We start from the raw sequence: 27,998 nt of genomic DNA on the forward strand, positions 1-27,998 counted from the left end.
GAGTATTGTGTATAGATTGAGGGGGGAAATTATTTAATACATTTTAGAATAAGGCTGTAACATTACAAAATGTGGAAAAAGGGTAGGGGTCTGAATACTTTCCGAATGCACTGTACATATATATTTTATATGTACTATTAGTATATATATATATAACTGTACTGTTATCATAAATATCAAGGGTTTGTTTTGACATGAAAGTACTTTCAATATGAATTTAGAGAGTTGGAGAATGTGACACATGCTGAAGCAAATTAACTGAAGCTGATTTGACTACTACACATAACAATAAGGAAGTCAGGTTTTTCTCATTTTCAGAATTTGTCTTTATTTAGCGTAAATTGTTGGTCTGTTTTTTTTATTTTTACAAACATTCTGCCAGCAGGTGAAGTTTACATTTAGTTCGCGTCCCAAATGGCACCCTATTCCCTAAATAGTGCACTACTTTTGACCAAGCTTTGGGCCTTTGTCAAAAGTAGTGCACTATACATGGAATAGGGTGTCATTTTGGAAACAACCTACATTTCTAGAAAGCGTATCATTCATAAGAAGTACTGCTCATAATTTTACAATCAAGCACACTTTGAAATAATACAAAATATTCCCTAAAAGACAATTATAATCAGCAAATGGTGGTCAATATGATTATCAGACATGTGAATTATTTTAACTGCAGTCTCACTCCTACACACACACACACACACACAGTTAAATGTTGGAAAAACAACCAATGCACAAACACATTAATCAAGGTGGCTGAAGCGGTATCATTCAGTTCCTAATTTCAGTATTTCCTCATGACATGTTATCCTCCTAACTCAATCTACTGTCTACTCAATGACAACAGTATTTAGACCAGATAAATCACTTTAGTTGGGGTTGTGATGGAGTGAGTGGGAAGATTTCACTAACAGTCAGGACTTTTTTTCCATTGGAGATACACAGACGTACAGTAGATGTGTAAATAGTTTTAGTACAGTGAAGGGGGGAACTGTTACATGATCAGAAAACATAGAACCTCCAATTCATTTCTGGACCTTGAAGTAATTTCCACATGGGACACCAGGTAGGTGCAATTAATGATCAGGTAAAACGGAAAACCAGCAGTAGTCCGGACCTCGTAGGGTAAGATTTGAATACCCCTGACATAGATGAACACACAGACAGGACWTGACTGAGAAACAGTTTTTCTAAAATAAATATATGTTCTTGCATATATATATATACCGTAAATATATACAGTATAGCGTGGTTAATAGAGCAAGCGTCGAAGATAGGAGACATTACATAATTGCTATGTGTGTAATTTGCCAGCCCCTACTTAAGCAATTTAGCATTTCTGGCAAAATAAAATGTGTAAACCAAAAAAGTATGTAATAAAGTAAAATACATTTGCATATCGGTTGCAATAAAAACGATTTTTTTTTCATACAAATGAGATACAAAACAACAAAATGAGGTTACTAACTTTTTGCTCTGGCCAAGTAAATAGCTTACAATTAACTTTACATTCTATGTCCAATCAATCACCTAAGATTAAGGCCGAGATTCAATGCGCCGTTTAAAGGCAATGTTACTGCGTTTGCAGAGATCACATTCAGGGTAAACGCTGTAGAGGTCGGCTCAATTGGAAATTACCTTTAAATGTCAAGCGCGTGCTACACCATGGTTTCAAATTGAATCGCAGCCTAGTTATTCAGATTAGTGACACGTGATTGGATGGTGACCCTCCTGACTGGAGTCTGGTCTGCCATCCGATTGGCCACCAACTCCTGTAACTGTAGTGCCCCTCCGCCAATAAAAAAGAAAGCCGGGCAAACGGGGCCGGAGCAATCGACAGGCCCCTCCCACAGAGGACGGAGCGAGTGGGCATCGTAGAAAGTGACGCGACCCTTCTCAAAGTCAAGGCACACCCCAAGCCTGGGAGGCAGGGGGTAGGTGAGGCCCGTAGGCGAGGAGGCAGGGCTGTTGCCGTTGGCGATGGTGGGGCTGCGGCGGGGGTTGGTGCCATTGCAACCATGGTTGTTATGATGGTTGGGAGCCTGGGGCAGGAAGATCTTGCCCATGCCCATGGTGAGGAAAGAGAAGGGGGGAGGGGATTCCAGGGAATCCTCTGCCCCACTGTCATGGCCACTGTCTGGGTCATAACTACAGGGGGAGGCAGAGAGAGAGAGAGAGAGAGAGAGAGAGAGAGAGAGAAGGAAATAGAGAGTGCGGAGTCATACACACACATCTAGGGCCCGTATACATAAAGCGTCTCAGAGTAGGAAGGCTGATCTGTTCCCCCTGTCCATGTAATCGTATTCATTATGATGTAAAAGGATAAACTGATCCTAGACCAGCACTCCTAATCTGAGATGTTTTTTTTATACAAGCCCTGATAGTCAGTCTATCCTCAACCAATTTTCCATTGACTACTTCCTGTCCTCCCTGGACTTTATAGCCTCAACCTCCAGCACCACTCACCGGGGACTGGCCATGTCTTGCGGGAGGTGAAACCAATCCTGTAGTTTGGCCTCTAGGCCCACCCCCACCTGTGGAACAGATAGAGGCAATGAAAGAGGGCAGCAACATACAGTGGAGTTCGAAATTATTGGCACCCTTGAAAATATGAACAAAACATAATGTATAAAATAAATAATACAAATACTATATTGTATGCTATTTATTTTTCCATTATATTATTTTATACTAACACAATTACTCAGAGAAACAGATTCTATTTAACAAGTAATACATACATAAAAAAAGCTATCTACAGGTGCATTCGGAAAGTATTCAGACCCCTTGACTTTTGTTTCACATTTTGTTACGCAACAGCCTTATTCKAAAATGCATTCAATTGTTTTTTCCCCTACTAAATCTACACAAATTACCCCATAATGAGTAAGCAAAAACAGGTTTTTATTTATTTTTACAAATGTATTCAAAACAAAAAACTGATATCAGATTTACATAAGTATTTAGACAATTTACTCAGTACTTTGTTGAAGCACCTTTAGCAGCGATTACAGCTTCAAGTCTTGGGTATGACGCTACAAGCTTGGCACACCTGTATTTGGGGAGTTTATCCTATTCTTCTCTGCCGATCCTCTCAAGCTCTGTCAGGTTTGATGGGGTGTCATCGCGGCACAGATATTTTCAGGTCTCTCCAGAGATGTTAGATCAGGTTCAAGTCAGAGCTCTGGCTGGGCCACTCAAGGACATTCAGAGACTTGCCCCGACGCCACATTTTTCGCTTTGTCATTATAGGGTTTTGTGTGTAGATTGAAGGATTTAAAAAAAACAATTTTAGAAAACAGCTGTAACTTAACWAAATGTGGAAAAAGTGAAGGGGTCTGAATACTTTCCGAATGTAATATATACGGTTGAAGTCGGAAGCTTATATACACTTAGGTTGGAGTCATTAAAACTCATTTTTCAACCACTCCACAAATTTCTTGTTAACAAACTATAGTTTTGGCAAGTCGGTTAGGACATCTACTTTGTGCATTTCAGTGGGTCAGAAGTTTACATACACTAAGTTGACTATGCCTTTAAACAGCTTGGAAAATTCCATAAAATGATGTCATGGCTTTAGAAGCTTCTGATAGGCTAATTGACATCATTTGAGTCAATTGGAGGTCTACCTGTGGATGTATTTCAAGGCCTACCTTCAAACTCAGTGCCTCTTTGCTTGACATCATGGGAAAATCAAAAGAAATCAGCCAAGACCTCTGAAAAAAAATTGTAGACCTCCACAAGTCTGGGTCATCATTGGGAGCAATTTCCAAATGCCTGAAGGTATCACGTTCATCTGTACAAACAATAGTACGCAAGTATAAACACCATGGGACAACGCAGCCGCCATACCGCTCAGGAAGGAGACGCATTCTGAGATGAACGTACTTTGGTGCAAAAAGTACAAATAAATCCCAGAACAACAGCAAAGGACCTTGTGAAGATGCTGGAGGAAACAAATACAAAAGTATCTATATCCACAGTAAAACGAGTCCAATATCGACATACCGCTCTGCAAGGAAGACCGCCATAAAGAAGCCAGACTACGGTTTGCAACTGCACATGGGGACAAAGATCATACGTTTTGGAGAAATGTCCTCTGGTCTGATGAAACAAAAATAGAACTGTTTTGCCATAATGACCATCATTATGTTTGGAGGAAAAAGGGGGAGGCTTGCAAGCCAAAGAACACCATCCCAACCGTGAAGCATGGGGGTGGCAGCATCATGTTGTGGGGGTGCTTTGCTGCAGGAGGGACTGGTGCACGTCACAAAATAGATGGCATCATGAGGAAGGACAATTATGTTGATATATTGAAGCAACATCTCAAGACATCAGTCAGGAAGTTAAAGCTTGGTCGCAAATGGGTCTTCCAAATGGACAATGACCGCAAGCATACTTCCAAAGTTGTGGCAAAATGGCTTAAGGACAACAAAGTCAAGGTATTGGAGTGGCCATCACAAAGCCCTGACCTCAATCCTATAGAAAATGTGGGCAGAACTGAAAAAGCGCGTGCGAGCAAGGAGACCTACAAACCTGACTCGGTTACACCAGCTCTGTCAGGAGGAATGGGCCAAAATTCACCCAACTTATTTTGAGAAGCTTGTGGAAGGCTACCCGAAACATTTGACCCAAGTTAAACAGTTTAAAGGCAATGCTACCAAATACTGATTGAGTGTATGTAAACTTCTGACCCACTGGGAATGTGATGAAAGAAATAAAAGCTGAAATAAATCATTCTCTCTACTATTATTCTGACATTTCACATTCTTAAAATAAAGTGATGATCCTAACTGACATAAGACAGGGAACTTTTCTAGAATTAAACCTAGTTTAAATGTATTTGGCTAAGGTGTATGTAAACTTCCGACTTCAACATCTGCTTTATCTGCTGGATTCAGGTACTGTCTTGATAGAAATAACTTTCTCTGGTGTGATTATGTGTCGGTCTCCCGCTTAATTTGTGTACACACTCTCCTAACCTTGAAGAGTATTTATATATATATATATGTCAAAAACCTGGTTGCCTCTGCCATGAGGCTGAAACTTGGCCACAAGGGGATGTTCCAGCAAGACAATAACCCCAAACACACATCAAAATCAACAAAGAAATGGTAAATTGACCACAAAATCAACACCTCCAGACTAGAGGTCTTCACCCGAATGCCCAAGGCCCGATCCAGGATCTGAGTGGGTCTTGATCTAGAATTCTAGATAATGTTACAGGTCTGGGTCGGATCTGATGATTGTTAAGGTTCTCAAGGAAGGTGTAATTTTAACTGACTTCTCCGAAAGGACCTGTACAGATCCGAAAGAGACTGCTGCGGTAGAGGWGCGAGAGACCTTGTATAATTTATGCTGCTGCTCTTTTCAAGAGTGATGCCTGTAGCTTGTTATTGTTGTTGGTCAACTATAAGTCATCAAAGTGGAATTGGGCTACAGTCATAGAGCCTCAATGTGGTAAAAGTTAGGAGATATCTAAACAATGGAAGATGGAATTAAAATGACAGAATTAAAAGTTAAGAAGAAGGATAGGCTACAATAACCAAGAGCTAACAGGTAGGCTGCTATACTTAATATTCTAAATGGGCTTGTTGTTATTTGTAACTGTAGGATGAGAAAGTGCATGCAGCCTCAATTAGCCTAGCAGCCTCAATTAGCCTAGCAGCCTCAATTAGCCTAGCTTGCTCCCCGAGTCACTCGCTCACAGTATCAAGGCCCCTCCCCACCTACTAAAGCGGACATCTCTCTCCCTCTCCCTCGCGCTTAATCAGCTCTGGTTAATGAAGTAGCTTTTTAAAAAAAAGACTTTTCTGCTTCCCTCATTCGGATCGGACAGGGTTTGGATCTAACCAGGTCTATACGGAACGGGTCTAGTGGTCCTCGGGTTCGTTCGGAACGGGTCACTATTTTTAAAATGAATTTTCGCATGTCGGTTCCGGGTGGAAAAGCCCCAGGTCCATTTCAGAAGGGGTCCAACTTTTTGGACCCGTGAAGACCTCTATTCCAGACTTGAACCCCATTGAATACCTGTGGTTAAAATTGAAGAGGGCAGTCCATAAGCGCAGACAAAAGATAAAGGATTTGGAAAAATTCTGTATGGAGGAATGGACTAAAATCCCTCCAATACAATAATTCTCCAATCTCATAAAACATTTTAAGCACACTGCTGTTATCTTCACAAGCTGAGGTATTGAAAGTTATTGAAAACAGGGGTGCCAATCCTTTTTACCCTTATCTTTGAGAAAAAAAGTAATATTACTTGTTAAACAATCTCTTTTCTGAGCAATTATATTAATATAAAATAATATAGTTTCCAGATTTTTGTTTGTAGCATACAATATAGCCCAGCATTTTGATGCTCATCAAGGGTGCCAATAATTTCGCACATACATTTTCATACACATTTTTGTATATAGTCTTTTGTATATAGTTATGTATATATACAAAAAACACATAAATACACACCATACAATATAGTAAGGGCCAATTCTAAATCGTCCTCTAAGGGTTTTCCAACTGGCGGCCCGGCCCGCGGGTCAAATGGTTTTATTTATACGTTTTGAGATTTGTATTTATAAATATAGAGAGATTTTTTTGTGTGTGTGTGGGGGGGATTTTCATTGTTGAACATAAGACTGTAAAAAATCCAGGAAATCAGCTCCAAGTGATTTTCATTTTTTAAAATCTGTTCCCAAGTATTTTCATGCATAACAGAGAGACGTGATCATGTCAAAATCAAATCAAATGTTATTTGTCACATGCGCCGAATACAACAGTGAAATGCTTACTTACAATCCCTTAATTAACCGACAATGCGGTTTAAGAAAATACCCCCCAAAAAGTAAGAGATAAGAATAACAAATAATTAAACAGCAGCAGTAAATAACAATAGTGGGGCTATATACAGGGGGTACCGGTACAGAGTCAATGTGGAGTCAATATACAAATGTAAGCAAGGTTTGAAATGATTATGTTTTAGTATCTGTTTGGGCTTCTTGCAGTCAATTTGCAGTCAAATTATTTGTAATTATGTTCCGGCCCCCCAACCATCCGCACAAGAAAAACTGCCTACGGCTGAATCTAGTTGCTGATCCCTGCCCTATGCACCTGTGGAGATTTGAAAGGATTTGATTGGTATAAGCAATATGGGTTAACTTCCACCTAGCAGAGGGCAAATCCTCTCAGATCTCCACAGGTGAATATGGCACTGGCCTTATGGGGTAGATTTGGGATTGGGACAAACTCTCCTCCCAGCCATTCCACTTACTTTGACCAGATAGGAGCCGGGCTCCACTGAGCACGCCCAGTAGTGCCTGCCCTGGGTGATGGCCACGTCGCCCACCAGGAGGTCTGCAGTCAGGTGACAGGAAGTGAGCGCTCGGTCAGCGGCCTGCATCAGGGACAGGCCGGGGACGCTCCGGGCACAGCGCTGTTCCTTACTCACCACCAGCCGGTCGGCATGGAGACCCCAGCGAGAGTCCAGGTAGAAATTTAACACTGAGAGAGAGGAGGCCAGGGGAGGATAGGGAGATGGAGAGGGGGAAAGAAAGAGGGAGGGTGGAAGGAGGAGTGCATAAGTAGGAAGGAGAGAAGAGGGAAGAGGTAGGTTTTGATGAGATAGAGTAGAGAAGCGAAGTAGGAGAGAGGGAAGACGATAAGGGCACAGAGGAGGTAAATACAGGGTAGTGCTGAGCAATTAGTGCTTTTTGAGGTTGGTTCAATTATTCAAAAATAATCACTTTTTTATTTTTTATTTCGATTAAAGAAATGTACATTAAATGCAATGTGCATTATGTGGGTTGAATGCTGTAAAAACACAGAATAAAACAATGATGGTAGTGACTGCTTATCACTTTAACCATAATTTATTCACATTACTTTAATAAAATATTTGTTTTATTTGATAACTTTATATTTAATTCCAAGTTCTCATCTCTATAGAGCTGCTGCCTATGCTGTCTGACAGAATCACTATTTTAGTCGTTTTCAAAGTAAATAAGGCCTACTTTTTTATTTATTTATTTAATTTGACCCCCTTTTCTCCCCAATTTCGTGGTATCCAATTGTTAGTAATTACTATCTTGTCTCATCGCTACAACTCCCGTACGGGCTCGGGAGAGACGAAGGTCGAAAGCCATGCGTCCTCCGAAACACAACCCAACCAAGCCGCATTGCTTCTTAASACAGCGCGCCTCCAACCCGGAAGCCAGCCGCACCAATGTGTCGGAGGAAACACCGTGCACCTGGATCCCTTGGTTAGCGCGCACTGCGCCCGGCCCGCCACAGGAGTCGCTGGTGCGCGATGAGACAAGGATATCCCTACCGGCCAAACCCTCCCTAACCCGGACGACGCTAGGCCAATTATGCGTCACCCCACGGACCTCCCGGTCGCGGCCGGCTGCGACAGAGCCTGGGCGCGAACCCAGGGTCTCTGGTGGCGCAGCTAGCGCTAATAAGGCCTACTTTTGACTGCTGAATACCAACTATCAATCACTTAGATCATGTATTTACGCGCTCGTGAAGCAACTGCTTTCTGTCCCTCTTCATCGCACGTTCTCTCTTGTCTCAGTCTCTGTGTCTGCTCCGCATAGAGCAGACAAGTTCAAGCGGGCACGCAATGGATTATGGTCATTGTAGTTAATTATCAAGTTTTCTGAGCTAAACAATGTAGAATATTGGCCTGTTGAAAACTAAAACTCCCTACTACATCGCACAGTTCAGGCTTGATCTGAGTTATCTATACAGAAACCGCACATTGAGCTCACAGAACAAAACAGAACAAAGTGGAATTCAAAATAATTGAACCGACGTCGGTCAATTAGTTGTTTAAAAAACAAAAAATAACCGATATTTCTGTTAATCGATATGCACTAATACAGGGATAGAGGAGTAGTAAGATGCAGTATATTAAGAAAGTATTCAGGCCCCTTGACTTTTTCCACATTTTGTTATATTACAGCCTTATTCTAAAAATGTTTAAAAAAAAWTTCCCCTCATCAATCTTCACGCAATACTCCACAATGACAAAGCAAAAACTGTTTCCGATTTTTTAAAATAATTTCTATAAAAAAAAATGGAAATATTACATTTACATAAGTATTCAGATTTTTTACTCAGTACTTTGTTAAAGCACCTTTGGCAGCGATTACAGCCTCGTCTTCTTGGGTATGACGCTACAAGCTTGGCACACCTGTATTTGAGGAGTTTCTCCCATTCTTCTCTGCAGATCCTCTCAAGCTCTGTCGGGTTGGATGGGGAGCATTTCTGCACAGCTATTTTCAGGTCTCTCCAGAGATGTGGTTCAAGTCCAGGCTCTGGCTGGGCCACTCAAGGACATTCATAGACTTGTCCCGAATCCACTCCTGCGTTGTCTTGGCTGTGTGCTTAGGGTCATTGTCCTGTTGGAAGGTGAACCTTTGCCCCAGTCTGAGGTCCTGAGCACTTTGGATCAGGTTTTCATCAAGGATCTCTCTGTACTTTGCTCCGTTCATCTTTCCCTCGATCCTGACTAGTCTCCCAGTCCCTGCTGCTGAAAAACATCCCCACAGCATCCTGCCACCACCATGCATCATTGTAGGGATGGTGTCAGGTTTCCTCAAAATGTGACGCTTGGCATTCAGGCCAAAGAGTTCAATCTTGGTTTCATCAGACCAGAGAAACTTGAAGCGGGCTGTCATGTGCCTTTTACTGAGGAGTGGTTCTATCTGGCCACTCTACCATAAAGGCCTGATTGGTGGAGTGCTGCAAAGATGGTTGAAATACTGTTTTCACTTTGTCATTATGGGKTATTGTGTGTAGATTGATGGGGGGGGGGGAATATTTTATACATTTTAGAATAAGGCTGTAATGTTACAGAATGTGGAAAAGGGCTCTGAATACTTCCTGAATGCACTGTATAGAATCAGGGCAACAAAGAAAGAACTGAGAGGTTTAATAGAGACGAGGGATAAAGAACTGTCATGCAACTCCTCTGGAATGAAAAGAGGAGACATGGACTAGGAGAGAGGGAGTCAAACTGTCTTTCATCAACAAACTAGAAACTGATAGAAAACAGTCAAGCAGAAGGTCAATCAAAGGAGAAGGAGATGCATCGTTCCTAAATTGGGATTATTAATATTCCTGAGGGAAACATAGCAGAATAGAATCGTTTACCAAGGGAGACAAGGAATACATTGACCACTCCGGACTTCCCAGACACATTAGCATAGATCTCAATCAACTCAATCCATTTGTTAAGCCTCAGGTTTGAACAAATAGCAAACCTCATCAACACACTCTGAGATCTCATTATGGAGGGAGAACGAGGGTGCCTGGGAGGACAAGAGATGCATGGTATAAATGTAAAAAGAGGTCGAGATATGTGCGAAGCAACAAGAGGAAAAATGAGAAAAGAGTGTCGATGCTCACATTAACAGGCAGAGGGGGAGATGTGGATTGAGAGAGTGGACCTAGGAGTGGAACGAGTGAGATGAGGAGAGACATGTGAAGACAGTGTTCAGAGGATGGGTTGGATAGAAAGATGGGATGGGAGGAGAGTTGGATGGTATGGGTAGAGAGAAGGATGGGAATGGGCAGAAAAATAGAGAAATTAGTCATTAAGATGATCTCTATGGATACTGTTCGGATGCATATCAGTTATACCAATACTGATGAGATCATGTGTGTGTGTGTGTAGTGTGCATGTAGTGTGTGTACTTATAGAACAGTGTATAAACCTCACCCGGTGCTGGCGGGGTGTGTAGGTACACCTCCTCACTGTACTCCCCGAAGCCCGCCTTGTTGCAGCCTCTCACCCTCAACACATACACACTGTCCATCTCCAACCTGTCAATCACAGCACTGGTTCCGCCCACCTCCTCCAGCCGCTGCCAGCCCCAGCGGGCCGCAGCCAATCGCCCTTGGATACCACCCCTGGCCCCGCCTCCTGGCACCACCCCCCGGCGACGAAACTCCACAGAGAAGTGCCAGGCGGGGGCGGATTCCTGAGGCAGCCGCCAACACAGGAAGAGCTGGTCATAGGCCAGGGTCTTTTGGGTGTCAATAACAGGGGCCAGAGGGGCTGATGGGAGAAAGCATTATAGCTGTCAGTCAGATGTTGGATACAAAAAACATACTCTCTGGCTTGATTACATATGCAATACTATCAGATGTTCACTACAGTTTGCTAATGCATAGTTGAAGATACAGTATGATTCAGTAAAATGACATAACTAATGGTAGACTCAGCGAGATGATGTTGCCACGAGCAGCACAGCAGATATTCAGATGAGCGCGATGCAACACTGCTCTCACACAGCCACACAGAGTACCTGCGCATGTGCACGGGTGCGCTTCGCGCTTCTACAACGTGATAGCTACAGGAGAAGTTTAACCTTGCGCTTCGACGCTCTCAGTTGTTGCGGAAATTGACCCACTACTGCTGTTTATCTTGTGCATTTATTTAATCTTGCTGAGTCTACCTTTAAATTGAATTACCACCAAAATGTTACATGATTGTATTCTGTAGTATGTAATTTCTCTTACATCCTCTCTTTCCTCTCCTAAATCCCTTTTTCAATACTCTGGCTCTAACCCTGCTCTCTGGTTGACTATCCCTCTATGTCTCCATAGCCCCCTCCTCCATCCTCCTCTCTCTCTGACTGACTCTATCCCTCAACGTCTCCCTAGCCTCCTCATTTATCCTCCTCTCTCTCTGGCTGGCTCTATCCCTCTAACCCTCCCTAGCCCCCTATCCCCTCCTTTATCCTCTCCTCTGTCTCACCCTGGATGAACTGCAGGTCTGTGAGGAGTTTGAGCTCTTTGGAGACGTCCAGCTGGAAGTGTCTGAAGGAGGGATCAGCGGCCAGAGAGAAACACTGCAGCCCCTCGATGGACGTGGATAACCTTGGAGAGAGAGAGAGAGAGAGAGAGAGAGAGAGAGAGAGAGAGAGAGAGAGAGAGAGAGAGAGAGAGAGAGAGAGAGAGAGAGAGAGAGAGAGAGAGAGAGAGAGAGAGACTTTTAGAATAATTATTTGGGACTAGATGACAAGTCCGAGGAGGGAGGTATGCACTACGCAGACTTAACCACTTTATTATTAGGGTAATACGCAATTAGAGTAACTTTAATTGATAGCAGATAGATTAATCTTGGTTAATCCAGAACTAAGGTCTCACGTAAATAGGAAGGGACTAAGAGACGCTAGAATGAGGAGCAGAACCGGAACGAGGAGCTCCAACTTCTCTCTTTGCTGGCTGAATGCCTCCTCCCCTTCCGAAATTCGAAAGATATATATATATTTTTTTTCGCCTTTATTTAACCAGGTAGGCTAGTTGAGAACAAGTTCTCATTTGCAACTGCGACCTGGCCAAGACAAAGCAAAGCAGTGTGACACAGACAACAACACAGAGTTACACAAGATGCTAATACCTGCGAAATCGTGATTTGACCAAATAACCAGTTACAAAAAAATAAAACACCGGAACTACTGCTGCTTGTTATCCCACGCAACCCATTCCATTCCCTACAGATTCTACGGTACCAGTTATGTTTACATAGACCTGTCCACGAGACATTACAGATACTGTAGATTAATGAGACTACACCCTGTAGCAGTCTACTGTCTACCTGTATAACTACATGTTTCATGCCACTAATCCAGTGTCAGTCTAACAAACCATCACTGGAAACAGTGAACACTGGTTGGAGCACAACTACATAGAACACCCATCACTCAAGCCACGCCACGTTCTCTTTATCAAACAGGTCTACTGGCTCCCTCTTGTGGCCATTTGTCATTTTGCTGATGCCGTGGGATGAGCAGTGAAAGCACACACAAGAGGGAAAGAAGAATAGACAATAGACATTGATTGGAGGACTGCGTGAGAGGAAATGGAACAATAAGAACAGAGAAACAAACAAACAAAACAAAACAAACAAAGGAACGGAAAAATCAACAAAACTAGGGCGTTAAAGAGCCCTGGGTATTCGTCCAAAATAGAACCCTATTCCCTACAGTGCACTACTTTGGATCAGAGCTCTATGGGGAATAGGGTGCTATTTGTATAAGCTTCCACGCTGTCTGCTGCCCAGCCAGTCAGACCTGTTGTGTGTACAGTACCTGCTGTGTGTCTGGCGCGCTGCCTGGACGAAGCAGGGCGGGTCCGTCTCCTTCAGCAGCTCTTGGGAGAACGCCATGAGACCTGCGTGTTCTAGCAGGCTCCGCCTCTCCGCCACCTGGCCCGCCAACGCCTCGCCCCGCCTCTGCCGTGCCCCCTCCAGGGCCTGAGACAATGAGGCGTGGCGCTCAGCGAGAAGGGCGGTCAGGTCTCTCACGCTCTGAGACAGCTGCTCCCGTGCCGCTACGCTGTTCGCCTGTGGACAGACAGCAACACACAGGGAGGAGTAGGACCGTAGAGATGTAATGTATTTCAATCAATATTATTCTAGAATCGTGTTCTATTTCATTCTGTGGTTAAGCCTGGCTACGCAGTCAGACAGCAACACACAGGGAGGTTAGGAGGACCACAGAGATGATGTATTAGACAGCAACACACAGATTAGGACCGTAGAGCTATGTATTATGAATACAGTATACATGAGCATATGATGTCTACTGTGGTAAACAATGCTGTCTATGGTGGTGTGGTCAGTAGGATCAATATATTAGCCAGCTTGCTTAAATATTATTATATATTATTGCCCGCACAGTGGAGCTCATATGATGAATTGACCATTTTTTTTACAAAAGAAAACTTGGTCTAATTGACTCAACATCTAAAAACACATATCTAAGGTAAACTTCCTTAATTAATCCAAAGTTATTTCTGGTTGTTTATCAAAGTTAGCTGGCTAACTCATTGATCCTGCTTTGTGGTATACCCCTCTGGTGGCTTATTTCTGGACCTCTGCAGACCGCAGTATTATTTAGTCACCTCTGTCTGAGTGGTGGCACTCTCCAGCTGTGAGATCTGGCCCAGCACCGTCTCCTGGTTGGACAGAATGTAGTTCATCTCCTTGGTAATCTTGTCCTGTCAAATAAACAAAGAGTTAATGCCCTGACCAGACTTAATCCTAATGCACATCAGTAGCTCTGTATTACCCTACATTTGAACTGTATTCATCTCTTACACACTGGATGATCTAAACCCACAGCTCAATGGCGACTTACCCCTTTTCTGTCATACTACTAGACTAACCACCAACCATTGAGGGCCAATCTCCATTGCGTGTGATATCCACTAATGCCACTGAGTATAACAATATTGCCATTTAGGTACTTTTATTCAAAGCAGCTCAGGTATTACATACATTATGCAGTAAATCCCACAGTATAAGGCCAATGCAGGAACCATGCTACAACCAATTAAGCCATTGCACCCAGATGCCTACCTTGAGGGTCTGGTAGGCCTGGGCGACTGGCGCCACCTTGTGCCCGGCRTGGACGCGGCGCAGCTTGCAGAGCGGGCAYAGCAACCGCTGGCACGTCCTACAGTAGAAGTGCAGACGCTCCTGGTCATGCTCCGGACACGACAGAACCTGGAGGAGGAGGAGAGACAAGAGGGGTGAGAGAGAGGAGAGAAGAGAGGGATGAGTGAGGGATGAGAGAGAGGCAGGCCTCACCTTGGGCCTGAAGTTGAGGGTGGGCTGGACGTGTTCGTGCTGGGCRCGCGGCGTCCCCCAGGGGTGGTAGAGCTTGAAACACTCGTTACAGAAGCTGGCTTGGCAGTCGGCGCAGCCCTTAGTGGCCTCCAGGGACTGGGGAGGCTTGCAGAACTGACACATCACAGCCACACTGCCCAGGCTCACTGTGTGCCTGTACCTAAGAGAGGGGGGAGAGGAAGATAGAGGGGAATGATTAAAGGGAGGAGGGTAGGAGAGCGAGAGAGAGAGAGCATGGGCGAATTAGGGCAGGATAGTAGTAGATAGGGGGTGGGCGAGGTTGGAAAAGGCGAAAGAAAGAGAGACAAAAATAAGAAAGACGGAAGGAGAGAACAGGGCCAAGACAGAGAGAGAGGGGATGGGTAGAGCGGGTGATAAATAACATAACAGAGGTTACTCTACATGGGGAAAATAAGCTTTTAGCCGTTACACTGCAGTAGTCCAGTGGAAGTGCAATGTATTTCTGCTACAGTAGGTTGCTGCAGTGTGTTGCTGCAGTGTGTTGCAGTCTGGGAGCTCTGCTAATTTCCTCTCTAGGTCAGCTCCATGCTGTTTAACAAGAGTGGCACCCTATTCCCTATATAGTGCACTACTTTTGACCAGGACCCATACTATTTTTGACCAGGGTGCTGGTGCTGGTGCTGGTGTGTGTGTGTGTGTCACGGGTGAGATCTGAACCGACTGGGAAACCAACGTCTTCAACAGACCAAGAGGAAATTCCTTCCCGACGGTGACACTGATTTTGCAGGTAGGCCATATTTGCCATATTTGGCAATATGGCCAAAATATCATACAGTATCAAGGTATTTTATGTTTTTGAATAATAAAAGTTCTAAATTTGCTTTATGAGAAGTGTGTGACCATAAAATGGCAACACATACATTCTAAGCGATTTCAATGGGTCTTTCTCCYTTCTGATTGTTTTATACTGTTCAATTCAACTTAAAACAAAAAATAATTTTCAGCATTTTCATCAATTTCTGCATTTCCTGCAATCATTTGAGATCATTTCCACACTGCCACGTAGAGCTGCACGATATGGGCAAACAATTTTAAATAAAATGTTGCAGTTGCGATTTAGAGCAAACCATTTGGGTGAACTGTTGGAATCATGGAAATAGAATGATTATTCTAATTCTATAGTTAGGCTATAATAGTGGGCACTTTGAATACAGTGTTGTTCGACATGACAAAGAATAAAAATGCCAGGGAGGAGTTATGGTGACAGGTTAGGAACCAAAGTGATGGTCAGTGTTTCATAGGGGACCCTATAACCTTTGGTTACATTGAATGTTTTCTCTTAGATACTTCCTGTAGCTAACATGTTCATGCTTCGCATATTCCTCTTGGATTTAGAAGATGCTGTTGCACAAACGACATGCTGATTTAGGTCACACCATCCCTGGTATTATCAGGCTGTATAGCTAGTAGAGGTCGACTGATTATGATTTTTCAACGCCGATACCGATACCGATTATTGGAGGACCAAAAAAGACGATACCGATTAATGGGACGATTTTTMAAAATGTATTTGTAATAATGACAATTACAACAATACTGAATGAACACTTATTTTAACTTAATATAATACATCAATAAAAATCTATTTAAAAATCAAATAAATAATGAAACATGTTCAATTTGGTTTAAATAATGCAAAAACAAAGTGTTGGAGAAGAAAGTAAAAGTGCAATATGTGCCATGTAAGAAAGCTAACGTTTAAGTTCCTTGCTCAGAACATGTGTAACGGTCGTCGGATGAAGATGAAGATGAAGAATCTGACCAAAGCGCAGCGTGGTAAGTGTTCATGTTTTTTTATAGAACTGAACACTATACAAAATAACAAGAGAATAAATGAAACCGAAACAGTCCTGTCAGGTGCAGAAACACAAAACAGAAAACAACTACCCACAAAGCATCGGTAGGGAAAAGCTACCTAAGTATGATTCTCAATCAGAGACAGCGATAGACAACTGCCTCTGATTGAGAACCACACCCGGCCAAACACAAAGAAATACAAAACATAGAAAATGAACATAGAATGCCCACCCAAATCACACCCTGACCAAACAAAAATAGAGACATAAAAAGCTCTCTACGGTCAGGGCGTGACAACATGACGAAACATATGAAAGCTGGTGGTTCCTTTTAACATGAGTCTTCAATATTCCCAGGTAAGAAGTTTTAGGTTGTAGTTATTATAGAAATTATAGGACTATTTCCTCTATACGATTTGTATTTCACATACCTTTGACTATTGGATGTTCTTATAGGCACTTTAGTATTGCCAGTGTAACAGTATAGCTTCCATCCCTCTCCTTGCCGCTTACCTGGGCTCGAACACAGGAACAACATCGACAACAGCCACCTCGAAGCAGCGTTACCCATGCAGAGCAGGGGAACAACTACTCCAAGTCTCAGAGCGAGTGACGTTTGAAACGCTATTAGCCGCGCACTCCGCTAACTAGCTAGCTTTTCACATCGGTTACACCAGCATAATATCTCGGAGAGTTGATAGGCTTGAATCATAAACAGCAGAGCTGCTGGCAAAACGCACGAAAGTGCTGTTGAATGAATTGCCTTACGAGCATGCTGGTGCCCACCATCGCTCAGTCAGACTGCTCTATCAAATCATAGACTTAATTATAACATAATAACACACAGAAATACAAGCCTTAGGTTAGCTGTTCGTAATGTTTTGTCTAGTGATCGATAAACTCACAAACGCTTGGATTGCTTTCGCTGTAAAGCATATTTTCAAAATCTGACACGATAGGTGGATTAACAACAAGCTAAGCTGTGTTTTGGTATATTTCACTTGTGAGTTCATGAAAATAAATATTTTTTATTTTTCTTGGCGCTCTGCAATTCAGCGGTTGTTTACGAAAATGATCTCGTTAAAGGGATCCGTGCGCCAAGAGGTTAAATTAATATGGTCGAATCCGGAAACTGTCATCTCGAAAACAAAACATTTATTCTTTCAGTGAAATACGGAACCGTTCCGTATTTTATCTAACGGGTGGCATCCATMAGTCTAAATATTCCTGTTACATTGCACAACCTTCAATGTTATGTCATAATTACGTAAAATTCTGGCAAATTAGTTCGCAATGAGCCAGGCGGGCCCAAACTGTTGCATATACACTGACTCTGCGTGCAATGAACGCAAGAGAAGTGACACAATTTCACCTGGTAAATATTGCCTGTGTAACGGTTCTCGTGGGCTGAAGGAAGAGTGGACCAAGGTGCAGCGTTTAAAATGTTCATGATTTAATCCAAAAAGAAACCAAATCGAACAAAAACAACAAACAGCAGAACGAAAGCAAAACAGTTCTGTCTGGTGCAGACACAAAACAGAAAACAACTACCCACAAAACACAGGTGGGAAAAGGCTACCTAAGTATGGTTCTCAATCAGAGACAAGGGATAGACAGATTTCTTTTAGCTAAATATGCAGGTTTAAAAACATATACTTCTGTGTATTGATTTTAAGAAAGGCATTGATGTTTATGGTTAGGTACACGTTGGAGCAACGACAGTCCTTTTTCGCGAATGCGCACTGCATCGATTATATGCAACGCAGGACACGCTAGATAAACTAGTAATATCATCAACCATGTGTAGTTATAACTAGTGATTATGATTGATTGATTGTTTTTTATAAGATAAGTTTAATGCTAGCTAGCAACTTACCTTGGCTTCTTACTGCATTCGCGTAACAGGCGGGCTCCTCGTGAGGCAGGTGGTTAGAGCGTTGGACTAGTTACCCGTAAGGTTGCAAGATTGAATCCCTGAGCTAACAAGGTAAAAATCTGTCGTTCTGCCCCTGAACAAGGCAGTTAACCCACCGTTCCTAGGCCGTCATTGAAAATAAGAATGTGTTCTTAACTGACTTGCCTAGTTAAATAAAGGTATAAAAAAAAAAACGCCGTCCAAAATGACCGATTTCCAATTGTTATGAAAACTTGAAATCGGCCCTAATTAATCGGCCATTCCGATTAATCGGTCGACCTCTAATAGCTAGTTACGTTTGCTCTGACTCAGTACATTTATTAGCTAGCCAGCTAACTAGCAATTAGCATTAGTGGCTATTTAGGCCCAACTTTTGGCCCAACTTGCWAAGAAAAGACAAACTAGCCATTTGCAGATGTAAGAAACACAAACTAATAGTGTAATTATAGAACGCTAGTGGATTTATATTAAGAAGCAAAGAGAAAACAGCATAGTTGTCATCATTGTTGAATGTGCTGCATTGACCACTGAACGCAAGTGTCTCGTGGTCGAGGAACAACAAATGTGCACAGGGTGAGGGGCTAGGTCTTTGTGGAAAGCGGCATGGAGAGAGATGACTATAAAAATGGACGTTACACATGGTGTATCACATTCAATATCCGTTATAGAAGGTAAAGTAAAAACCCAAACCAGTCTGTGCATCAAAATACGGTATACTGCCCAACCCTAAGGGCTACATCCTCCCTTACAGAAAAAACACGATTTCACAAGTAGCAAATTTACATTTAAGTCATTTAGCAGACGCTCTTATCCAGAGCGACTTACAAATCACATTATTTCATGTGAAATTTCACATGAAAATCATGTGAAAATGTGTTTTCACATGTGTAGTTTCATGTTATCACATGTGTAGTTTCATGTTATCACATGTTGCTTTACATGTTATTACCTTAACTTCACATTAGATCACATGGGATCACATAAAATGTATGTGTCTTTTCCGTAAGACCATGACCTGTGCATAGTGCATGTGTGCGTACTTGCGTGTATAAATGTAAGTGTGTATAAATGTGTGTGTGTGTGTTACCTCTCTACAATGCGCTCCAAGGTGAGGTTACGCAGGCAGTCAGTCAGGCCCTTCTCTCCCAGCTCTACCTCTCTCCCACAGGGCGGGCACGGAAACAACATCGCAGGGGGCGGCGGTTCCTTACGCCGTCGCCCCGGCGACGGATACGTCCCAAATCCTGGACAAAGGGTGACAGAGGGGGAGAAGTCAGTCAGTGGGATGAGGAGMGAGGGATGGGTAAAGAGTGGAGGAAATAGAGAGAAARAGAGAAGGAYGTGTGCATTYCCATCGCATCCCCAGACTAGTCCTATTGATCGTCACTTGACATTGAATCTAAAGACACATACACACACACATACACACACTCTCTCTCATGTGCAAACACACATTTACACAAACACACACACACATTACCTGAACGTAGCACGCGGTCGATGGGTCGATGGTCGGCCTTGCTGGGCATGGGCCTGCGTGCCTGGCGGGGAGAGCGGGTGTTGGGGGTGGAGGCAGGAGAGTTGGGCTCGGGTGGCAGCTCCGGAGGAGGGTAGCCATTTTGAACCAGGACCTCTGAGGCACACATCAGGCAGACGCTGTGCTGACATGGCAGGACCACGGGCTGCTTGACGATCTCCTTACACACTGGGCAATGCAGCTCGCACTCAATGCTCTTCACGTTAGACTGGGGAGGAGGGAGAGGTGGAGAGTCAATGAATCACACAGGTAGGGGTCCTGTGGTGCTCGGTTGGTAGCGCATGGTGCTTGCAATGCAAGGGTTGTGGGTTTGATTCCCATGGGGGGACCAGTACAAAAAACTATGCGCCTCTGGTAAATGGAATGTAAAATGGGTCACTTTTACTTTGATATTCAARGGAATTAATTCATTGAATTAAAACGAACCCACCAAGACAGAAAAAGAATGGGTAGAGGGATGAATTTATAGTGTTTGAAAGGAGAACGAAGTAAGTACACAGCGCGGGACCAAAATAGAGGAATGACATGAAGAAGAGGTATTGAAATGAAACATATAAAACAGTTGTGCCCCCAACGACAATAAACTGCAGCACTCAAGATGCTACGGTCTCTGGTCAAAAATAACGCACCATATAGGTCATAGAGTGCCATTTGGGATGCAGCCGTAGTGTGGAGATGGCAGATATTTCTCAAGCTAAGTGTTAGCACGTGACAGTGGTCTTTATAAATAGCTGTCCTCAATGGGCTGTCAGAGCAGTGGGAGACTCGTTAAATATCAATAAGGAACCAGACATTAATTATTTAATTCCTACACACGCCTGGTCCGGAGTGTGTGTGTGTGTGTGTGTGGACGTGTTTAACCAGAAGTCCCCACAAGAATAGTAAACGAACAAAAATTTGACCAACTTGGGACATTTTGTTAGTCCCCACAAGGTCAAATGCTATTTCTAGGGGGTTTAGGGTTAATGTTAAAATTAGTGTTAGAGTTAGAATTACGTTAAGGGTTAGGAGCTAGGGCTAATTTTAGGGTTAGGGTTAGGAGCTAGGGTTAGGTTTAGGGTTAAAAACTTCTTAGGACTAGGCCCCTTTTTTCTCAATTTCCGCCTGAATGACGTGCCCAAAGTAAACTGCCTGTTGCTCAGGCCCTGAAGCCAGGATATGCATATAATTGGTACCATTGGAAAGAAAACACTTTGGAGTTTGTAGAAATGTTAAAATAATGTAGGAGAATATAACACAAAAGATATGGTAGGAGAAAATCCAAAGAAAAACCAACCGGAACTGTTTTTGAGAGAGAGGCCATCCTCTTAGAATGGCAAGTAGTATAAGGTCATTTTGGAAATAAGCCAAAATTAGCCAAGCCAATTCCTCTGGCTTCCACAGGGTGTCAGCAGTCTATGTTCAAGGTTTCAGGCTTGTAACTTAAAAAACGAATAAGAAATCTCAGTTTTAGTACAGGAATACAGTCTTGGAAATTTGTGTTTGCGAGCGCCATGAAGACAGGACGCACCATCTAAAATCGGTTTCCTACTGAACATACTTCTTTCCGTAAGAAATATTATAGTTTTATTACATTTTAGGGTATCTGAGGAGTAAATAGAAACGTATTTTGACTTGTTGAAACAAAGGGGTATGGGTAGATTTTCGGATTCCTTTATCTGCATGTTGAACGAGTGGATTACTCAAATCAATGGCGCCAACTAAACTGACTTTTTGGGATATAAAGAAGGATTTTATCTAACAAAACGACACTACATGTTACAGCTGGGACCCTTTGGATGACAAATCAGAGGAAGATTTTCAAAAAGTAAGTGAATATTTGATCGCTATTTGTGAATTTATGAAACCTGATCCTAGATCAGCATTCCTACTCTAACCCTGTTAACTGTAGCGGAATCAGTAGCCTAACTGTTGCAGGATGCATCAATACTGATAGCAGCTCTGGTAATAGCCTATGATGTGGTATAAAATTGAGGGTGGGGGGGAAACAGTGCAAACTCTACTCCAGCTGTCTTTCACTAAGGGGATTTTTCAGTGGCACAATGACATCATTCCAGGAAAGGGTTCTATGAAATAAGTAATGGAATTGTAGATCCTAGCCAATAAATAGGCTATCCAAAACTCAGCTTTGTGGCTTTCTGAACCTGAGGCTCCAGGAACTGACTCACACACACACACACACACATTGACACGAACAGTGACACACTCACACGCACACTGACACACAAGTTAATCAGTACATTGAAAAACACTGAAACTAACCGATATCCATTCTATTGATTGCTCTGAGGCAGGGGGAGAGGAGGACGACAACCTTCCTTTGAATTTAATAAACTAATCACATCCACTTAAATGACATGATTTGTACTTGATTATATGCTTTAAGCAACACTATAGCACAGCCTAAATCAAGTGATACTTTTCCCACATTACAGTTTTATTCAATCACTTTGGCGCATTCTTCAGATACACAGTTTCATTCAGAAAGTATTCAGACCCCTTGATTTTTTCCTGCATTTTGTTACGTTACAGCCTTCTTCTAAAATTGAATGTATCGTTTTTCCCCCTCATCAATCTACACACAATACCCCATAATGACAAAGCAAAACAGGTTTTTAGACATTTTGTCATATTTATTCAAAATAAAAACTTAAAAACAAATATTACATTTACATAAGTATTCAGATCCTTTATCAGTACTTTGTTAAAAGCACCTTTCGCAGCGATTACAGACTCAAGTATTTTTGGGTATGACGCTACAAGCTTTGCACACCTGCATTTGGGGAGTTTCACCCATTCTTCTCTGCAGATCCTCTCAAGCTCTGTCAGGCTGGATGGGGAGCGTCGCTGCACAGCTATTTCAGGTCTCTCCAGAGATGTTAGATCGGGTTCAAGTCCGGGCTCTGGCTGGGCCACTCAAGGACATTTAAGAGACTTGTCCTGAATCCACTCACGCGTTGTCTTGGCTGTGTGCTTAGGGTCGTTGTCCTGTTGGAAGGTGAACCCTCGCCCCAGTCTGAGGTCATGAGTGCTCTGGAGCAGGTTTCATCAAGGATCTCTCTATACTTTGCTCTGTTCATCTTTCCCTCGATCCTGACTACTCTTCCAGTCCCTGTCATTGAAAAACATCCCCACAGCATGATGCTGCCATCACCATGCTTCACCGTTGGGATGGTGCCAGTTTCCTCCAGACGTGAYGCTTGGCATTCAGGCCAAAGAGTTCAATCTTGGTTTCATCAGACCAGAGAATCTTGTTTCTCATGGTCTGAGAGTCCTTGAGGTGCCTCTGGCAAACTCCAAGCGTACTGTCATGTGGCTTTTACTGAGGAGTGGCTTCGGTCTGGCCACTCTACCATAAAGGCCTGATTAGTGGTGTGCTGCAGAGATGTTTGTCCTTCTGGGAGGTTCTCCCATCTCCACAGAGGAACTCTGTGGACCATCGGTTCTTGGTCACCTCCCTGACCAAGGCCCTTCTCCCCCGTTTGCTCAGTTTGGCCAGGTGGCCAGCTATAGGAAGAGTCTTGGTGGTTCCAAACCTCTTCCATTTAAGAATGATGGAGGCCACTGTGTTCTTGGGGACCTTCAATGCTGCAGAAATGTTTTGGTACCATTCCCCAGATCTGTGCCTGTCTCGGAGCTCTACGGACAATTCCTTCGACCTCATGGCTTGGTTTTTGCTCTTACATGCACTGTCAACTGTGGGACCTTATTTAGACAGGTGTATGCCTTTCCAAATCATGTCCAATCAATTGAACTTACCACAGGTGGACTCCAATCAAGTTGCAGTAACATCTCAAGGATTTATAAATGTTAACAGTATGCACCTGAGCTCAATTTCGAGTCTCATAGCAAAGGGTCTGAATACGTATGTAAATAAGGTATTGCTGTTTGTTTTTAATATATTTGCAAAAAATTCTAAAAACCTGTTGTCTCTTTGTYATTATTAGGGTATTGTGTGTAGATTGATGAGGAAAAACATTTTTATTTAATCTATTTTAGAAAAAGCCTGTAACGTAACAAAATGTGGAAAAAGTCAAGGGGTCTGAATACTTTCCGAATGCACTGTAAGTGGTCTATTTTCAAAACTCTAAGTACAAAACTCTAAACTGATAACACTTGTAATGGCCCCTATCCTTTTAAAGAACTTTTGATTGTGCATTCATTGGGGTTGCACATATCTTTCACCCCCGAGTCATTTATGCAAAATCACCAATGCATCAGATAATGACAGGTTCACCATTTAGTTATTTAAACTACTATTTAATCCAACAGCAAAACAATACTGTAACGGCGTTCTTCATCCGAAGAGGAGCAGGGATCGAACCAAAATGCAGCGTTTCTTGTAGACATAATATTTATTAAACAAAACGGAAAAACACGAAAACACTTACACAAACTACAAAACAACAAACGAAGTAGACAAACCTGAACGTAAGAACTTACATGTAACGAAGAACGCACGAACAGGAAAATGACTACACAAAACGACGAACGAACGAACGAAACAGTCCCGTATGGTGCAAACAAACACAGACACAGGAGACAACCACCCACAAACAAACACTGTGAAACTACCTACCTTAATATGATTCTCAATCAGAGGAGATGAAAACCACCTGCCTCTAATTGAGAACCATATTAGGTACCCATTAACCAACATAGAAACAGAAAACATAGACTGCCCACCCACACTCACGTCCTGACCAACTAACACATACAAAAACTAACAGAAAACAGGTCAGGAACGTGACAAATACAATATACACATTGTGAGCATGTTGGGAAATAGGTCAGTCTTACGGTTTCATTATCCGTATACAGTACAAACGTAGGACAAATCATCAGAAATATGGTGTATAACTAAAAAATAAATAATACGTTTTATTGTCACATACTGTACTAYGGTGTTGTATGTCATTTCTGCCCCTTGCAACATTTCACATGATCACCTTTTCTATGTGTTTCTATACAGTATCTCCTATCTCTCTGCTCAACAAAATGAATCCGCTTACAGTGAGTGTATCAATGAAATTCAGATAATGAGTGGAATATGTTGTTATATAAAACCCAGGTATTTCAGCAGTGCATTGTACTCTACACTATAATTCCAAATGGTGAGAGTGACTCTAAGAGTGACTCTTTCCACGTTGTCCTATTGAAGCACATTGGCTTCTGGAGAATGATTGTCAGGTTTTGGCCAGGACTGTTCTGTTTTTTTGTCACTAGATGTCCCCATTGCACCTTTTTTGTACCTTTTGTTTTTCCCTTGCTCTATTATTGTTTGCACCTGTATGTCGTTCCCTTGTTAGTATTTAATCCCTGTGTGTTCCTTAGTTCCTTGCTCAGTGTTTGTATGTTAGCACCCAGCCCCAGCCTTGTTGTGAACATATATTTTTCTCTTGTTGGATTTTCCAGAGGTTCTCTGGTTTTGTTCTTTTGTATTGTGGATTAGTCTTTTAGGTTTGTTTTTTCCCTTGCTGTTTTTACCACTTTGTGGATTTTCTTTGTATTTTGGAAGTTATCTATTTTTTATTAAACCACCATCTCTAGTACTGCTGTGTCTGCCTCATCTTCTGGGTTCTGCCGATTTAGTGACTGTTTCTCGCACCGGGTCCTGACAATGATGATGTAGTATTTACAGTCACATCCATATACAGTATGATTTAGTTTTCCCTTCCAACATAAATTGATGTCAAATTGATACATTTATGAGGTAAAAATATAGAAATGTACAATTATCAAACCATATATGTTAACTAGGCACTACATCCGTTTAGTTCAGTAATTAACAGTTTTGAGCAGTTTGATTAAGTGATAATGAATTGTAGTGTTAACAAATGATAAGAATATCATATCAAATGTAGGCTTAAAGTGAATATTGCATTTTGAAAAGCAGATAATTAAATTGAAAATGCATCCAAATTGAAAGAGGGATTTGTTGCAGTGAACAAGTGACTGTGAATTCGTTTGTTATACTTGGTCAATAAAAACATTTGATTCGAGTTTTGAAACATKAGCTATTTTGATGATCTGTTTAGATTTTTGTGCTCAGAGTTGTGAAAATGCACCAAAGTTATCTTTTTTTATGTAATGTATATGAAGCCAAGCCCTTCACACACACACATCACATCACATCATAAAACACGCAGATGTGAAGGTCAAAGAAAGATCATTTGTAATTTACCAGCACGACATGGTTTGAGTCACAATGTCTCTATGTCATTCACCAATGTCAACTCCGTCCTGTCCTTTCTTGTTCTATTCAAACAGCGGCCGAGTATACGAGCAATATGCTAGCCAGGTTATGCTACACTGGCTACAATCCACTGACGCCCACAAATGATTTGTCCACATAGGACCTGCATTCTATTTTAAAAGCCCAAATTGCCTCGCAATGCAATATCTTTCACCGGCTTGGTTTCCAGAACACGCGTTGTGATACAGCGCAATTCTTACCTTCAGSTGGAATCTAGGCGCCATGACAGGAATGTTTCTTCCACGGTAATCGGAGCGGTGCTCCCGGAGAGGTGACACTAGAAACTGATAGGGGGGGGGGGGGATTTCTGCCCAACTACAAGGAGGTGTGACATGGGAGATTTGTGAGATGCTAATTATTTTAAAGACTACCTTTTAATTCCTGTTGATATAGTGCTTAAAAATAGTGATTGTCAGTCTTTCATTGTTCTCTTTGTTGAAAACTACAATAGCCTGTGCGATCTTCGGTACCCTATTTTTTTTTTTTTTTTTTATCTCCCCCTATGCAGCACAAGACTGCACCGCGTGCCTGCATCCCGTCTCCATGGTAACAAGCATCCCTGGTACCTGCACATCCTACAAGCTCGAACAAAACGTGTGGCATTTTATTTGCACGGCTTCTTTGTTTGTTTCCAGCGTGTCAAGTGTTGCATTCGAATAAGCATGGGGTCTACATCTTTAACGCATTTTTGTTGTCCACAAAAAAAATCACCAGGTCATTATAGCGCACCTTATAGACTAGATCTAAAAAAAAACATGTGSACCAAAATGGGTAACGCCTATAATAGGCCTATGAGTGATTCAATACATTTGGTAGGCATCCACATATTTACAGGTGAATTGAATGGGAAAGTATGGTAAAGGCTACAATGTTATTTAAAACATAAAAAGGCCTTTCTGTTTCCTTTTGGTCTAGGTTGAAGACTATTAGCCAACATAACGAATTAATGACCAGGTAGAGGAATGGGGTGGAATAGGAATATATATATTTTTTTGTATGCTATAGATAGGCCTATATCACCTTTTTTAAAACATATTAATGTGTGACATCGAGCCGTGTTARATGTTGGAAATGATTATGAAATAAGAGTGGTCCGACAGGTGCAAATTGGGGCGAATCAGACACCTGAAAATAAATAGTGGCAATCTGGTTCTGGTAGCTTAGGCATTAGGTTACTGCCTGCATCATGAACCTATAAAATGTCCTAGGCTATTAGTAGACTACAACGGGGAAACAACAAAACATGTCAACACAAACAATACACTGACACAACCATACACAGGCTAGTCATACTAATACGAACCAGAGCGTCCATCATTGAAGAAGTGAGCGTTCAATCCGACTGTGCCTCCTTCGGTGAATTACACATGATACCCCTACCGTTATCATAACAATAACAACAGGTGCCATGAAGGCGAAAATTGCGAAATAGATATTCATAACTCCTGGTTCACCATTTCCACAATACGATTATTGGAACTGGGCGCAGGCGCGTGAGGCTACAACCCATAAAAAAACGTTAACAATAGAAAAATGAAGCCAAATGGGAGAGAGGTATTTTATTTAAACGAAATAAATGTAAACGATCATGAAAATGCACACAGCATCCCAAATGCTGCCAGATTATTCGCTTGGTAAACTACTCCCAGCCCAGMCATCTCTCAACCTTCCTTTGTCGAATCGCATTAGCCTCGGATATTCTGCCACGATTCTGGGGTTTCTGTCTCTGCTAGGCACTGTAATAAAGGGGCGGGTGAAAAGGACTACGGCAGTCGGAGCATGCGTAAAAAAACCTGTTACCAAAAAGTGACCACCCCCAAAAAATGTGAAAA

At 42.3% G+C, this 27,998-nt stretch overlaps 1 protein-coding gene across 2 annotated transcripts; it reads right to left on the bottom strand.

Moving 5' to 3' along the window:
* Positions 1–308: 308 nt before the first annotated feature.
* LOC111956035 (tripartite motif-containing protein 46) lies at positions 309–27,883 on the bottom strand. Of its 2 annotated transcripts, none has more exons than XM_023976456.2 (12): positions 27,470–27,883; positions 19,854–20,118; positions 19,461–19,617; positions 14,603–14,801; positions 14,372–14,518; positions 13,915–14,010; positions 13,101–13,354; positions 11,765–11,886; positions 10,724–11,062; positions 7,271–7,500; positions 2,467–2,534; positions 309–2,148 (listed from the first exon to the last, which is right to left on the bottom strand). In XM_023976456.2, the coding sequence occupies exons 1-12, from the start codon at positions 27,482–27,484 to the stop codon at positions 1,689–1,691; spliced, it is 2,352 nt and encodes a 783-aa protein (XP_023832224.1). In that variant the 5' UTR covers positions 27,485–27,883; the 3' UTR covers positions 309–1,688. The 2 variants fall into 2 exon arrangements, with proteins under 2 accessions (XP_023832224.1, XP_023832223.1); XM_023976455.2 differs by lacking the exon at positions 27,470–27,883 and adding an exon at positions 26,367–26,458.
* Positions 27,884–27,998: the final 115 nt, after the last annotated feature.

This window comes from Salvelinus sp. IW2-2015, linkage group LG31, assembly GCF_002910315.2.
Source record: "Salvelinus sp. IW2-2015 linkage group LG31, ASM291031v2, whole genome shotgun sequence".
NCBI classification, from domain to species: domain Eukaryota; kingdom Metazoa; phylum Chordata; class Actinopteri; order Salmoniformes; family Salmonidae; genus Salvelinus; species Salvelinus sp. IW2-2015.